This window comes from Pleuronectes platessa, chromosome 4, assembly GCF_947347685.1.
Source record: "Pleuronectes platessa chromosome 4, fPlePla1.1, whole genome shotgun sequence".
Taxonomy (NCBI): Eukaryota; Metazoa; Chordata; class Actinopteri; order Pleuronectiformes; family Pleuronectidae; genus Pleuronectes; species Pleuronectes platessa.
Genome location: NC_070629.1, coordinates 20,899,056 through 20,913,875, shown reverse-complemented (window position 1 = coordinate 20,913,875; position 14,820 = coordinate 20,899,056). Strand labels below are relative to the sequence as shown.

The window sequence follows — 14,820 nt, the reverse complement described above, 5'->3', positions numbered from 1 at the left end:
CTTTAGCTGTGGCCTTTTGTTGCTTCGCCGGAGAGCCCGCTGTTAGTTTGTTTAAAATCAGTGACGTGAGCTTCATCTCACAGGCTCCATGTGTCTGTTCCTTCTGAGTGACTCGTGAAAAAGAAAATCATGTTATCAAAATGACAGGGGAGCTGATGGTTTGAGGAAGGAGCTGCTTTAAATGAACTATGTTCAAGACAAAAGGTTATTCCTTAATGGATAGAAAGTGAATCTGTTATGAGCCCACATTTTTAAGTGAAGAGAAAAGATGGGGGGGGGGGGGGGAGTAGGATTTTTATAGAAGGTGTGGAATCTTTATAAGGGAATTGAAGTCATTGAAGCATCAAATATTTAAGGGGGACATGAATAAAAGTTTGATATAATAAGCAAGGAAACAAGATGCCTTTGCATTGTCTAAAAAAAAATGCTTATCGGATTTAAAGGGAGAAAATTGTCTTACTACTTAATTGCTATGTGTATGATACGAAACTGATATAGAATTGATTCTTATGTCAATTTTTGTCAAACATTGAATGTGTGAAAATAAATCTGCACGTTCAAATCCTCAGAGTACTTTATTCTATTTGACAATATCCCGAATTGACCATCCTGATTAAAACCCAGATAATGAATCTAGTCAGTCCTCATCTTGTGCTTGAATAGTCACCATGTTGCTTCTTTGAATATTGATTCTCTCATAATGCCCTTCCTGGAGAAAATGTTTTTTTTTTTCCATATAAAAATTATCCTAAGTGAATCACTGCGGCCTCCTTTTTGGGAAAGTGCTGTATGCAGCAGTCGAGTGGGGTGGCAGCCATATTGAAGCATCTTTAATGTTAGTGGCCTGCGAGAATTAATGATGCTCTTAGTCTGAATTTAGACAGAGAGATAGAAGAAGAGAAGCAGTGGGGGCATTCATATACTGCAGTGATTTCATTGAAGTCCTGGCAGCCGTGAAGAGCCACTACAGTGTTTTCCGATAGTGCCCCTAAGCCCTGATACAACCATTATACAGGAAACTAGAAACGTATTTATGTCTTGTTCAGTGTCTGAACTGAATGTAAACCTCTTTCTTTGTTGTCCATGTCTTCTGCTCAAATGTCATAGAAAAAAAACACAATGTTCCATCGCCAAGTCTTAACAATGATTGCCAGCCATCTTCTGATGTATAATACTTTCTTTATTGAATTTCACTCCGCGCTACAGCTGCTCCATGTTTTTGTGCGTAATCCCTTCCTCTCTCGGACAACGCTGTAATTGTGTTCTCCCATGTTCCCCCAGCTGTGGCCCTACTGCGGGATCTGACCCTAATGCTCTGTTCTCAAGAGCTTTTTCAAAGGCTGTGCTGTCAAGTGTAAATGCCCATTTGTGGTTCACTTTCAAGTTGGAGGTTCCCCAAAACGTCCTCTGAGAAAAGCTCTTCTGTTATCCGTTTTCCACTCGCACAGGATACAATGAGTTTGGGCAGATTATAAAGACAACACATGATATAGGTTCTGTTCTGTTCTGTCACAGATCCAGATGGGGCAGACGGATCAAAATGATCACAAGAGGAGACTGTTCACTGCAGTGTAACTTGATCTTGGTGCTGTATGTATGGGCTCAATAGTTATGGTTTTTTTTCTTGAACCTTGAGGGGCTACGACCTGCTGTGCTGGAGGCCTGACTGCTCCATTTGGTCCAGGCCTCTGGGTCCATCTGTTGGAAACTGGCATAAATGACTTTACTCTGAGACAGAAGACATTATCTTTAATCTGTTGTTGAAGGGATTAGGATGAAAGGAATGAAAGTCCTTACTCAGGAAATTACATTTTGTAGTTTATTTGCTCAGCAGAGTTTTAATGGTCAAGAGATGAAAATCTAATTCTAGAGCTAGTTTAGCTCATAAGGTGACTTAATCCATTCCCCTTGTAAAAATGCTAAATAGCTCCCTTACAAACGAATAAGAAAAGTGCATTGTGCACCAGAGACAAACAAAACTTTTGCTAGGGTGTTAGCAGGATTATGCAAATACTACTGAATAGATTTCAATGAAACTTGGTAGAAGGATGCCGTATTGGTCTACAGGAATTTTCTTACACTGTCTTCAACACTTTGTTTGAAGAACAAATCTGAGGTGTTTAGGGGATATCGAATGAATGTGTAAAATTTGGTGCAGCTTGATTGAATTTAAGGGGACTGTTGGGCCTTGTTGGAGGTATGCACTTTCCTGTGTGCCGTTCAAGTTTCAATTCTGTTGATGCAGAGGTTGAGATGGATAAAAATATAAAAAAGTCTATGTAGATTTAATTTAATAGATTATTTGCAAGGGACAGTAATGTAGGTCAATGGTCAAGGGATTCAAAAATTAAAAGTTAGAGCTAGAATTGATTGACGGCACCTTTTCAACATCCCCATTTGTTAAATGCTAAAAAATATTTGTTTTGTGTAGTGCTTTTCAATGAATTCAGACACTTGACAAAGGATTAAAGGGATTAAAAAGAATGACTAAAAGACATACTATATTAAAAACAACATTGTGAGTGACACAAAGTAGTTTGAGGAGGTGAGTTAAGCGATTTGAAAGTGAAAAGTCCAGAAGAAGGGGCAGCTATTGAGAATGCTTTGTCACCCCAGATCCAAGTCATTTTATAATGCATTATAAAATAATATACTGTCTGTAATATATCTGCACATATAATGTTACCAGCATGACTGCCAAAGGACACGTGAAGGAGAGGGCTGCTCTTTGGAGAAACAGACTCTGGAGACTGATGATTAGTGAAGTGACTGTGAAGGCTCGGAAATTCGGCAACAGTGAGGATACACTGGAGGAACAAGTCTATAGAGGAAAATTAGTAAATGAAAAGAGCTTTAGAAGTTGGAGGAAATGGGAAAGTTAAAAAGAAGTAGAGAGGAAATTGATGGAAGGAGATGAGGCAAGGAATTATCACAGGGGGGTTGTGTAGAAAAATGTCTTCATCTTAAATAGACTGATGGTTGCAGTGATGTGATTGTGTTTCTGGAGAAAAAAAACAAGTTGAGGCCGTGAGAACAGTAATTGAAGAGGTATGAGGAATGACTGTACAGTAGATGGATGTAAAGTCAGTGCTCAGCAGATTGAGGCTTCTTAGGACAAACTTACAACCGCAGAAAAAAAGATAAATGTGTGGGGAAAAGTGCAGTGTAAGAAAGGGAAAGTGGGACAGAAGAGGAGAGGTGGTGCTGGTGCTGCGGGTGATTTTACAAAGTGCATTTCCCGGCAGTGAGTCTGTGAAAACCTCTTAACAGGCTCCATTATGAAAGACAGTCCTGTCCATTGTCCTGATCCTGACAAATCGAATCACACTTACTGTGCATTACTTCCTTCAATCCCAAGGTAATGAACTGAAGCATTGAATTTAGCATGACTGAGACACTAGAGTTTTTACTGAAAGTCCCTTGTTTGTTGTAGTTTTTCCCAATTATGCATAAGGTCTGTTACACTTGCTTATTACCACAAATTAGTTGTTCAGTATTAATCTCTGACATGTGTTATGACCCTGGACAAATATGCATTTTATTCAATTTTGGCATTATTTTGGTTTTAGATTTGTGTTGGTTGCTTAATATAAATTTTAAACACGTTTTAAACTTCTGTCAGGCTGAAAAAAACCCACACGGGTCTACTTGTTCACTTGCTACGCTTTTGCTGACGGCCTATGTTGAGAGTCTTGCCTTCTCTGGTTTTCTTAACTTCATGCTCTTTCTTTTTCCTGTAGTTCCAGACCCCCCTATGATTGACCTGTCCCATAGCAGAGTCTATAACGAGGCCTCAATCTCTTGGAGGCTTTCCGATGATCACCTGCCAACAGATCACCACGTGGTTGAGTACCGCAGGTGGGTGTAAATACATTTTAAGACGTGATTTTGGGAGGATGTCCACAGGAGTGGACCCAGAGATTTTCATATTCAGTGCATGTCTAAAAAGCAGCTATAAAGGTGGAGGACTGAGTAGATCAATAAGGTATTTGAGAAGTGGAACATTTTAAAATGTCTTGACTATTTTCTTCTTCTCCAGACTCGGAGGCCCGAGCCAGTCCCCGTCCCAAGAGGACGGCGAGGACAGCGGCGTCTGGAGGCCTACAGAGAGGGTGTATGGTCCCAGCAGTGTTGTGTGTGACCTGGAGGCCGACAGCTTGTACTCCTTCAGGGTTCGCAGCTGCAGGAACTCCATGTTCAGCCCCTACAGCCCTGAGGTCACCCTCCACACACCACCAGCACCCGGTAAGACTCTGGGATGTTGTAAAGCTTTCCATATTATTGAAAAGTTTTTGCATATAGTCTATTCCCTCTTTCCTTGATGGGTGTGTATTCTCTGTTTGTCCTCTGAGTCTGTAGTCAGACATAAAAGGGAATGGAGTTTGGAGCAGCATTCTTTTTGAAGACGAAATATTGATAATTTAAATAAAGCTGTCACTCGATTACTGCAATTCTCAATTATGCTCTATCAATGGAGGCTGTGTACTTATTGGTTCATTAATTCATCCACAAAATGTTAATTAACTAGGAGATTAAGCTCCTTACTATTGAGGAACCAGCCCCTGTTGTTTGGCCTCTTTTGGCCAAGAGAACCCCTGAGCTCCTCTCTCCCTAATACTCCGAGCACCTGAGTCTCGGTTTTTTGAAGATTATGACACGACCTATGCTTCACTTCACGTTTTTTAAATTTTGTGTTGCATGATTTTTAGAGGTAATGGTGTTATTGTCACCATGGTTATGGCTTTTTATTTTTTCCCATTTGGCTGAAACCAGTATAGCTCTAGTCTGGGTGTGTGGGAGTGGAGGCTCATGTTCAGTGTGATGGTTTGGATAAAGAAACATGCAGATGCATCTGTTGGTGGCTTTTTAAATTTAATCACAAACACAAGGTGGAATTCATTAAAAAAACAGCGTCATCACCGACCATCTGCTGAAATTTAAATCATATCACATTCTCCCATTAAGCGACTGGATCAGTTTGATTTATATTCTGCCTAGCAACCATTTGACTCTTTGTTTTGGTTTGTTCGTGAACGTACTTGTGTATTACAAGCATAAAGGTTATGCAGAAGCATTTTGTGGTCGTGTCACTTCCCAGAAATCTGAGTATTTTCAGTGTCAGCATTTCCCCCCTAGAAGCTGAGGCCTGCTACAAAATCAGCCTTACCCCCCCCCCCCCCCCCCCCCCACACACACACACACACTATTTAATTTGTGTCCTTGTCATTTGTGTTTTGATTGGACCTTCCACATTCCTGTGTTCTCTGGTTCGTGTAAGACAGCCCATGGATTCACTGTGCGTCAGTAATGAGGTGGAATTTCAGGATGGGGCGAAACACACACAAAACAATTTGCATTTATTTCTTGCATGAGTACGAGGGGACGCAGTTGTGGTTTTAGACAACAAAGGTTTCTCAAGGTTTCTCTGTTCATTTGCTGCTTTGTCAACATAACTCACTGTTTTAATAAGTTCTATAATGAATATCTAGATCTACTCCTTACCTTCACGTGAAATTAAAATATAATTGTTAAGGAGCTACTCGGATGCTTATTTTTAAGTAAATCAGTGGTTACAGCACTAGGGAGGAAATGTTGCCTGTTTTGCAACGTGGATGTAGCTATTTTCAAAATTTGAAAAGAACCACTTCTGAAGACGAGTCGAACAAGACCAGCTAAGCTCGTCAGTCATATTTGATGAAAACTGGTACGAGTCCAGAATTCATCATTATTGAAGCTTGCATGAGCCAAAAATCCATTAAATTAACCCAATTGTCTTATGTCTTCATGGTGAAACTGGATTCTATTTTAGGATTCCTCTCCAGCCTGTCATGATAATTTGTCAGTATCACTGCCTCCCTACATTACAGCTGGAGCATTAATGGCTGTTTACCCTTGAGTTGGGATCATACTATTCTAATTATCATGCCCTAGTTAGTATGAGGTCTTCCCTGGACACATGTGAATTAACGGTCTTCCCTAGCATCAACCTCAGATTATATGAGACGGGTGAGTGAACAGGAAGCATCACGTCATCCTTTATGTTGCCTGGATTATGGTAATCGGGGCCTTTGGCCTACAAACTATTTATAGAACGCCAGCTGCATAAAAGAAATGAGGTTGGAGTAATATGTTATTCTCCATAGTGTGGTGATAATGTAGCAAGTGTGTCTTTGTGTAGCTTGTAATATTGTGTTATAGCGCCCTCATGTGTCAGCCTCTGCCACTTACCAAGTTTCACACTTAAAAAGGGGAAAAACTATTTCCTTTTGTATGATCATGCTCAACAAAATAAATTCTCTTCTGAAGTCTGTCTTTTCTTTCTCCAACTGGTCTTCCACCTGTCTACTGCTTTATTTGTCTTCCACCTTTCCTGTGTCTCCTCCATTTGTCAATCTCAATTTGCTCCACTCTCTCTACACACAGCTTTAAGTTTCCTGTTCAGCGACAAGTGCGGCTTCAGCACGGAGCGGCTCATCCTAAACAAGCGACGGGACACCGTGGAGAGCGTGGCGGGCATGGCCTTCCTCCTTGCGTCAGAGCGTGTGCAGACGGGCAGCTACATTGGACTAGATTACATAATTGGGGACACTGGCATCTCTCAGGGAAGGTATGCCAAAAACTCTCCATACTCTGTCCAGTAGCATGATTTATTTGCTCCAGGATAATGTAAACCTTGATTTCTACAAAAAATAAAGATATGAGGTATTCACATTTAGGGCTCGAATGACATGCAAATGTTTCAGATGTGAACCTTTGCCTCCCGTTCACTTTCAATCTGTGTGAGCGAGGACACATAAAACATTTGCCCCCTTTGGCGAGGTAGATGGCTTCACGTGAAGTTAAATTTTGATCCACGGTATTTGCTTCACATTCGCGTATGTGTGCCCTTGCTCCAACAAGTTAAATGCTGGCAAAAATGACAAACTAGGAAGTCGGGCACACATAAAGAAGCCTGCCTTATTCATTAGGCAAAATTAGAATATAAAATATTCAAGAACTTCATTTTTGCATCATTAAATTGTCATTTTTTTCAGTCATCAGCCACATTTCCGAAAGAGTGATATTTCACTAATCACTCAGGAGAATTTGACAGCAGGGATGTCAGAGGACAAATCAGGAAATGATTCATTAGGCAATAAATGGGTCAGTTAAATTTCTAGTCCTGTAGCATTCATTGGAATTGTTTTTTTGCAGACATTATTGGGCATTCAAGGTGGAGCCGCACTCCTACATGGTTAAAGTTGGAGTGGCCTCTGACTCGAAGCTGCTTGAATGGTTTCACAATCCCAGAGATACCAGCAGCCCAAGGTGAGCACACACACACACACACACAAGCACACACAAGCACACACGGCTGTCATGTACCGCTTGTCTATAATCAGGAGACTTGTTGAGAAACCTGGTTACCTTTTTACATACCTAAATGCAACACACAGACGCAAACAAATGCAAACAATCCCATTACAGCAATACGTGTGTTTGAGTCACAGTTAATCCTGTGATATAAGAGACTCCTAAAGAGCTTATACACACACACAAACACACAGCCTGTGTTTTTCACCAGACCTCAGGTAGAAGTATGTAAGGGAACATTATTTAAACAAATATGTTTTAATCCTGTGGTCATTACATAATGCATGTGAGGTGTTACACATCAGGCAGCGTTTAACCACTTAGACGGAGGTTACAGAATGTGTTTGTGCTTCTAAAGAAAATGCAGTGATAATTCAGTTTCAATTTCAACAATCAGTTAATAATGAATTGTATTTTAAACCTTTTTTAAATCATCACTTCTCTGAATTTATACATGCTTTTTATTTAAAATTAATATTTTAACATCTCATAGGCTCTTGGAAATTGTGATGAGCCATTGTCTTTATTTTATAAGTAATACCGTTAATTGAGAAAGTAATCGACAAATATGAGCTGAATGTAAGTTTTTCTGAAGCTACATAGTCCTTAGAGCAGCTCGCCTGACTCAATAGCAACTTGAACACTTTGGCATAAATCTCATGCTTCACATACTTGGGACTGAAATGCTGCAGTTTCCCTGTTCTGTTTTACACATGATTATGACTTTGACATAGGTTTAAAGAATTTGATATAAACAAAAACAAACGTGTGTCCCTGCCCAGCTTACCTCTGTGTCTCCCCCTTCCTTCACCAGGTACGACCATGACAGCGGGCACGACAGTGGCAGTGAGGACACGTGCTATGAACTCTCGCAGCCCTTCACCCTCCTCACCCTGGGCATGGGCAAACTCTTCATCCCTAAGGCCTCTTCATCCTCCTCCGTTTCCTCAGCAAACGCTTCGTCCGCTGACCCCGGCAATCGCGTGCTTCCCATGCCGCAACGCATTGGGGTGTGCCTAGATTACGACGCGTGCCGGGTGTACTTCTATGACGCAGACACCATGAGGTGCCTTTATGAGAGGCAGGTGGATTGTTCGGGAACAATGTATCCAGCCTTCGGCCTCATGGGCAGCAGCAAGGTGCAACTGGAGGAGTTCATCACGGCAAAGAGACTGACCTTCTGAGTCGGGATGGAGTATGTTGCTGCGTTAGGACCTGAGTCTGTTTAATCTTCGGCATGTTCTAGGAAGAGCAGGTTTTAATGATAATGGAGAAAGACATGTTTATTTTTGAAAGGTCTGATGAGGCAGATGTGGTCAGGGCCTTTGGTTGTGGAAATGGGATCTCTGCTAGAGACCGGCGTATTTAGCTTTGGCATGTATAATGTATGACTCACACATACATGACACTGGATATCAGTGTCCAGTGGTCTAGTAAGGCTGATGTAGATGTGAAGGTCTTCTCTACATACCAAAGTCTCTGTTTGACTTGCTTTTAGTCGCCAGCTACGATCAGCTGTCAAAGTGGTGGAATCTTTGTTTTAAACATGAAACGCCTTCGAGCTCACACTTACACTTCCTCTTTTGCCAGGTTTGTGTTTATACGATTTTGTGTGCGTTAGCTATCGAGTGATGTTTGTTTCTTCGGCTCATTTCTGTAACTGTTTGTCTGAACGTAGAAGGTTTGGATGTTGTGGACCTGTCGGAGCCGTGTAGCTACTTTTTTGAAGCTAGTGCCTTTCTGCCTTTTTTTTTTAAAGAGAATGGGTCATTTAGTTTGCGCTAGCAAGCATATATTGGTGTCACTGCACAAGCATAATGGAAATACTTATCATAAATACTATGTGTGAGTTTTACTGTAGCTATAGTTTGATCACAGACACTGGTGTCAAAGTTAAAACTGTTAATATTCATGATGACTTGTCATTCACTTCTTTACGTGTCGTTTCTCACAGAAAACACTACTGTTTCCTCCTTGTCCCAGTTCTATTCAGCAGTTTTTGCACAATACGATGAATGATGCCTCGCACCTTTACAATCGCCACATTAAGATCACTACCTAGTCTGTAACTCAGTGATGTCACACTGTGAAAAGCGTTCACATTCACTGACATGAACGAGCCCTCGCTTGTAAAGCCTCTCACTGTGTAGACTCATCTGTTGCACTTGATGTGACTTTGTCAACATTAGCAGGTGTCAGAATATCTCGTACTCGCAGTCGACGTCACGTTGACGGCTGCAGAGTCACTTAATATCCAAATCTTGTTTTTTCTGGTGCTTACTCACGTGCAACACTTAACAGCCTTTACACAGTTCAAAAAATGCCATTAACATTCAGGTTCTTTCAACAAGTGCTATCATACAACACTCTTCAGTAGCAACACAGTTTAATCGCATTGCAGAATGGTGAACTGTAGCGTATCAGCATGTCGATGAGGAGTTGGGCTTCGATTAAAGCAGCTGGGATATCTAAGTCTAAGAGGGCACACTATTCGCTGAGCAAACACTTTTGTGTAGACGTATGTTGTGTATGTGCCTGCACACGGGCTTCTTTCTACATTCATGTATATTTTGGATTTCTGGAGGGCTAGGGGAACTGGTCTGTGTGTGTTTTCTCAGGTTTCTGGCCCTGATTCTGGGCCCGATGCAACCTACCTCTATCTGTCAGGCCTGGAAAACCTTAACTACTGTACCTTCTCCTCGCAGAAACACGTTCATTTGATTTGCAGCTTCATCCGGAACACTTGGCTCAACATGTCCGCCTTCTGTTTTATGTCAAATCAAAAATTTTAACTTCCATGTACATATTAATCCAGAGTATAATATTTTAGTGAAATAATTGTCATGTTTCTTGGGTTTGGTTTTAAAGACGTGTATCACTATTGGTGGAAATGACTGTCAGCAGATGTTACCCTGTTCAGCTGCTTTTGTGAAGGGAGTGTGTTTTCAAATGGTACTAACAGACTATTCCTTTTTTTGTGGTGTTGGTTTTATTTTTATAGCTGTGATGGATAGAACACATGTTTTTTTGTTTTGGTTTACAAAATCTTCACACTTATGTTCTCACATTTTTAGGGGTTATAACGTGGGATTCCTGAGACAGCATTCAGATTTAGTGTTTGCTGTCGTTTATTTTCACTCCAATGTTCACAGGTCCTTGATAATAATGTTGGGTTTCAGTTTCACAGGTTTTAGGTAAATCACAGAATGTATTCACAAAAATTACAGTACAAATGTCTGTTCCTTTTTTTTTTTCTTTCATTGTTTTATTCCACCTGGGGTCACGGCACAGTTGTGAAGTTGTTACAGGAACCTGTTAAAAGACTCTACTGCTTTCAGTCATGGATTTAGAACCAAATATTTTTTGCAGGCTGGCTGTCAATCTAATTCCAAGCTAGCACTTTAAAAATCTGTAGCATGTCAGCAACTGTGTGGCGCTGCAGGTGTCCGTATAATGTGTGTGTGCAATATTATTAAGCAGGCTATAGAACAGAACAGTGTAGTTAGACATTAGCCTGGAAAGACAATTTGCACTGAAAATAGTTTGTAGTACTTCTTGGTTTTGAATCGACTTTTCCTCCATGCAAATTGAATTTTGAACACAACTTTATTGGTTTTTGTTCACTCAAATTAGTGCATTTGTCTCTGTGCTTTCTCTCCACAGTATCTGGATGTGGTGTGTAAATGGTGGGTTTCTGTATGTGTAGTATGTAAAGATGTGGAAATGCTGTTCTTTGCGCTCATTCCTGGAAATGCTACACTTTTTAATTTGCCGTGTGGGAATTTCATCAAATAAAACTGGTGGGTTTTTAAATCTATCTTGTCTCTTTTAATAATATGGTTCATACATTTGTGCAGTTGTAAAGTTGCTCTTTTATGATGTAACTCTAATCTCTGACTGGGTTATGTCCTATAGGCTGTAGGCAACATGAGGTACAGATAATCCTATTCATTAACATGGCAGCTCTGACACCCAACTTTATCTCTGAGCAGCACATGTTCACTTTACAGCTGTCCTCCTGTAAACATGGGTCAATGGGAACCAAAAGCAAAGAAACTAGGGTGCATAGATGAAACCACATTTAAATTCACTAGATCGGCATTTTTTTTTGTTGATCGGCACCAAACTGCACATCAGTCCCTCCAACATGCCTGGTCAACGAATATCCTGAAAAAGGTCCTACTTGGCAATATTAAAGAAAAAGCTAAAGAATTCCTGGATATGCCCCTTGATCTCAGCTCTGAGATTGAATGGCTTCTTCCTTGGGCCATGTCCCACCCCTCCACAAAATATCAGGGAGTTTGATTTAACCATTTTTTTGGGAGTGTAATCCTGCGGACAAACAAACTGATGCAGATGAAAATGTAGCCTTCTCGTCAGAGGCTATAATAGAACTTTGTTTCACTCACAACTAAATGGTAAAAGAAAAGGACACGACAAACACAAGTAGGTTAATGAGGAAAAACATCTAGCAAGAGTATAGTTTGAAGGGACATCTGGAGAACTCTCGTCTGAATTCTTTAAGGTAAACTGTTCCAGAGGGTTAGGGGGCTCGGACAGCTGCTACACTGTTTACACCCGAGACTCCAACAGAGCTTTGTGGACTCAAACACTTCAGCCACCACCTCCATCACATAGTGGGGAGTAGATAATGAGTGAATCTTTCCTTTCTGGGTGAACTATCCCTTTAAAAAAATCTGCAGTACACACTGGAAGCCGGTCCAGGCGATGCAACACATCAGTTGAAAGAAATCACAACTCTATTTGTCCTCATTATTCCGTACAGATAACTCTCCCAGCTCAGAAATGCTGTCTCTTTAATTACAGATGTGAGCACTAGAATGGAGACTCTGAAAAACATTCCTCCTTAGTTGCTTTAAATATTATATTTAAAAATAGAATCAATGCAAATCAATTTACATTGATTCTATCGGTCAGACAGGGACTGAATCCATCATGCACCTGCTGGAGGATGCTGAGCTGTGATGAGGAGGAGGAGGAGGAGGAGGAAGAGGAGGAGGAGGAGGCTCTGGGCCTGTCGTAGCTGCAACAACGCGGAAGAGGAGACGCAGGAGGAAGAGGAGGCTCCACGTCACGGAGGTGTGTGATATTGTCGTCAGCGCCTCCACAAGGTGCTTCCTCTGCGCGGCTCCGGGACATTAGCACCGGGACAGGAACCCTCGTGTCGCCCCTGACAGCTCGGACGTGTCCGCGGAGAGGAGATCCACATTCCGCCGCCTCTCGCACCCAGCGGCCTCGGCAGACTCTCTGGGAATCCGCGGAAGGTAACGTACGTTTATCGGACTAACGTCAGTGTGTTTGTCCGCCGCTGCCTGCTAGCCTACCGAGCCCCCGGCTGGAGCTCCGGCACCGGACCGTGGTTCCCTCTCAGCACCGGTGACCTCTGACGCCGAGTGAAAGCGAAACCCTGCGTTTTAGCGACATGTCCGCGGAGGTGTGTTTACAGGCGGCGGGTCGGTGTCAGGGTGTTGACTCAGCTAGCTTGACCGCTTTTAAGCTCTGCTCGCTCGGTTTGACAGTTGTCGGCGTCCCGCTGCTGCTGCTGGTGGTCACAGACTGAACATTTACACCCCTGCATCTCGTCCCACGTTTAAAACACGAGCTGATAAACAGCTAGGAATCCATTTGTGCACATAATAAAAAGCTGCAGACCTTCTGAACACACATAGCATCTTTATAAACACTGAACAACACGCTAAGGCCCTTTGCCTGTGATGGTAAACTCATCACTGCCAGTACGAGGTGCCACTGTATCTGCACGTGATCAACGTAAAAGAGGCTTCACTGACCAGTGATCAGAGCTCGAACAATTAGTGCATCAATCGATTTGGTTGATTGGAAGAGAAACATTTTGATAATCGATTATTTGTTTGTGGAAGATTTGATTTCAGGTTGTCAAAGTGAGAATGTTTCCACATAAAACTGATGAATTGAAGAAAACATATTCGGCTCTGCATGGTTGTGATGTTCTATGGACCAAATTATTGATGGATTAGTCCAATATATAATCATAACAATAATAATAATAAAAATAATAATAATAATGACATACTTTATTTAAGCCTTCCATACACGAAATACAGCTCAAAGTGTGTTACAACAATTCATTTACAGGAATACATACAATAATCATAAATAGTGTGTTAGAAAGTTAATGCAAAATAGGATGTCAATTATACCCAGTAGGTAAAAAATGAGATGAATGAAGAGTCTGGACAATAAGATTTATCAATGGTGCAGATAGTGATTAGCTGTGTCCCAGCTGCTCTAGTGTATAGTGTTTGAAATGGGATATGTCTATCAATATTTCTGATGCCAAATATTATGGATCCAACTCATATAAGTTCACATCCTGAGCACATGCACACGCTGCAGTGCATCTCAATATCACAATACAAACTTGTGTTTAAACATGTTTGTGATAAATCATTACCACCAGCAGATATATTCAAAAGAAGGCTTTGTATTTGACCATTTATTACATGATAAGTATAATCATAGGTAGCATATTAGAGATAGATTCACATTATAAATCATGAGATAGTTCCTACCCTTTACATGATTGTACACTTACATGTTGAAGGTTTGACTTTTGGTCAGATACAAGAAAATAATTTGAATATGTTAACATGGGCTTCAGGTATTAATGATGGGCAAACAATGCATCACCTGATTTGTAAAGTAAATAACCGTCCGATAATATAAAACGCAAACACACTGGGGCTGTGTTTGGAAAGTAGGAAGGGTTGGTAGTGGCTCTCTGGTGTTGTCCAATAGACTTGTACACAGAAGTAAGAAGAGAGTGAAAGTAAACAACAGGCTACACTAGAAGGCTACAGCAGAGATTTTGTCGCCCCCTTATGTTGTCGTTTTTAAAAGGTCCCAAACGAACACAATCAGTTTCCACTTCACTGTATGTTCAGTTCCTTCTTTTTACTTTTCATGTCCCTAAACCTCTCGTAACATGCCCGAGGTAGTTCTGCAAACCAGGACGTATTCAGACGTCATATCTGGTCGCTGGTCTTACTGTAAAGACAAATCAGTGTGAGTCTCAGGTTGTACTTGTGACTTGTGAAGGTACTATGACCTGTCGCCTACTGTGAACTCAGGCTCTCATCACCAATCGTGTGAACTTCATCTAAAAGGAAGGTTTGGTAAAACAACATTTAACTACTTTCCCTCCCAGCGTTGTCTCAGTGACTCATTTGTGTCCCGTGTAACTGGTTTATTCACATGGTTTTTCGTTCAGCACATCTGTATCTGCTTGTGTTTTCTTTTTTTCCTATTTGTTTTGTCTGCCGCGCTTAGGTATGACAAGTATGCTAATGATTTTCTCAGCCTGCTTCTGTTGTTTTTATGTCTAGCCTGTGATTAGCATGTGCTGTCAACATGCCTCCTTTTTGTGTTTGTCTTTTTGCATTGGTTTTCTCATGGTGCAGTACACTG

General features: G+C 41.2%; 2 protein-coding genes across 3 annotated transcripts in view; both read left to right on the top strand.

Annotated features, from left to right (window-relative positions):
* trim36 (tripartite motif containing 36) overlaps window positions 1-11,170 on the top strand; it is a 28,139-nt gene extending 16,969 nt beyond the window's left edge. The window contains exons 10-14 of the mRNA XM_053421459.1: window positions 3,741-3,858; window positions 4,040-4,245; window positions 6,424-6,607; window positions 7,195-7,308; window positions 8,168-11,170. Coding sequence (XP_053277434.1) covers window positions 3,741-3,858; window positions 4,040-4,245; window positions 6,424-6,607; window positions 7,195-7,308; window positions 8,168-8,537 — 992 coding nt within the window. The 3' untranslated portion in view covers window positions 8,538-11,170. The remainder of the gene's footprint in view (window positions 1-3,740; window positions 3,859-4,039; window positions 4,246-6,423; window positions 6,608-7,194; window positions 7,309-8,167) is intronic.
* A 1,190-nt stretch (window positions 11,171-12,360) lies between these two features.
* Window positions 12,361-14,820, top strand: part of ccser1 (coiled-coil serine-rich protein 1) — a 112,746-nt gene continuing 110,286 nt past the window's right edge. Inside the window, exon 1 of one of the 2 annotated variants that reach the window (XM_053421454.1) lies at window positions 12,361-12,638. The gene's annotated coding sequence lies outside the window, so the exon portion shown is untranslated. Of the gene's footprint in view, window positions 12,639-14,407; window positions 14,529-14,820 lie in introns of those variants that run through there. The other variant, XM_053421455.1, reaches the window with a different exon arrangement.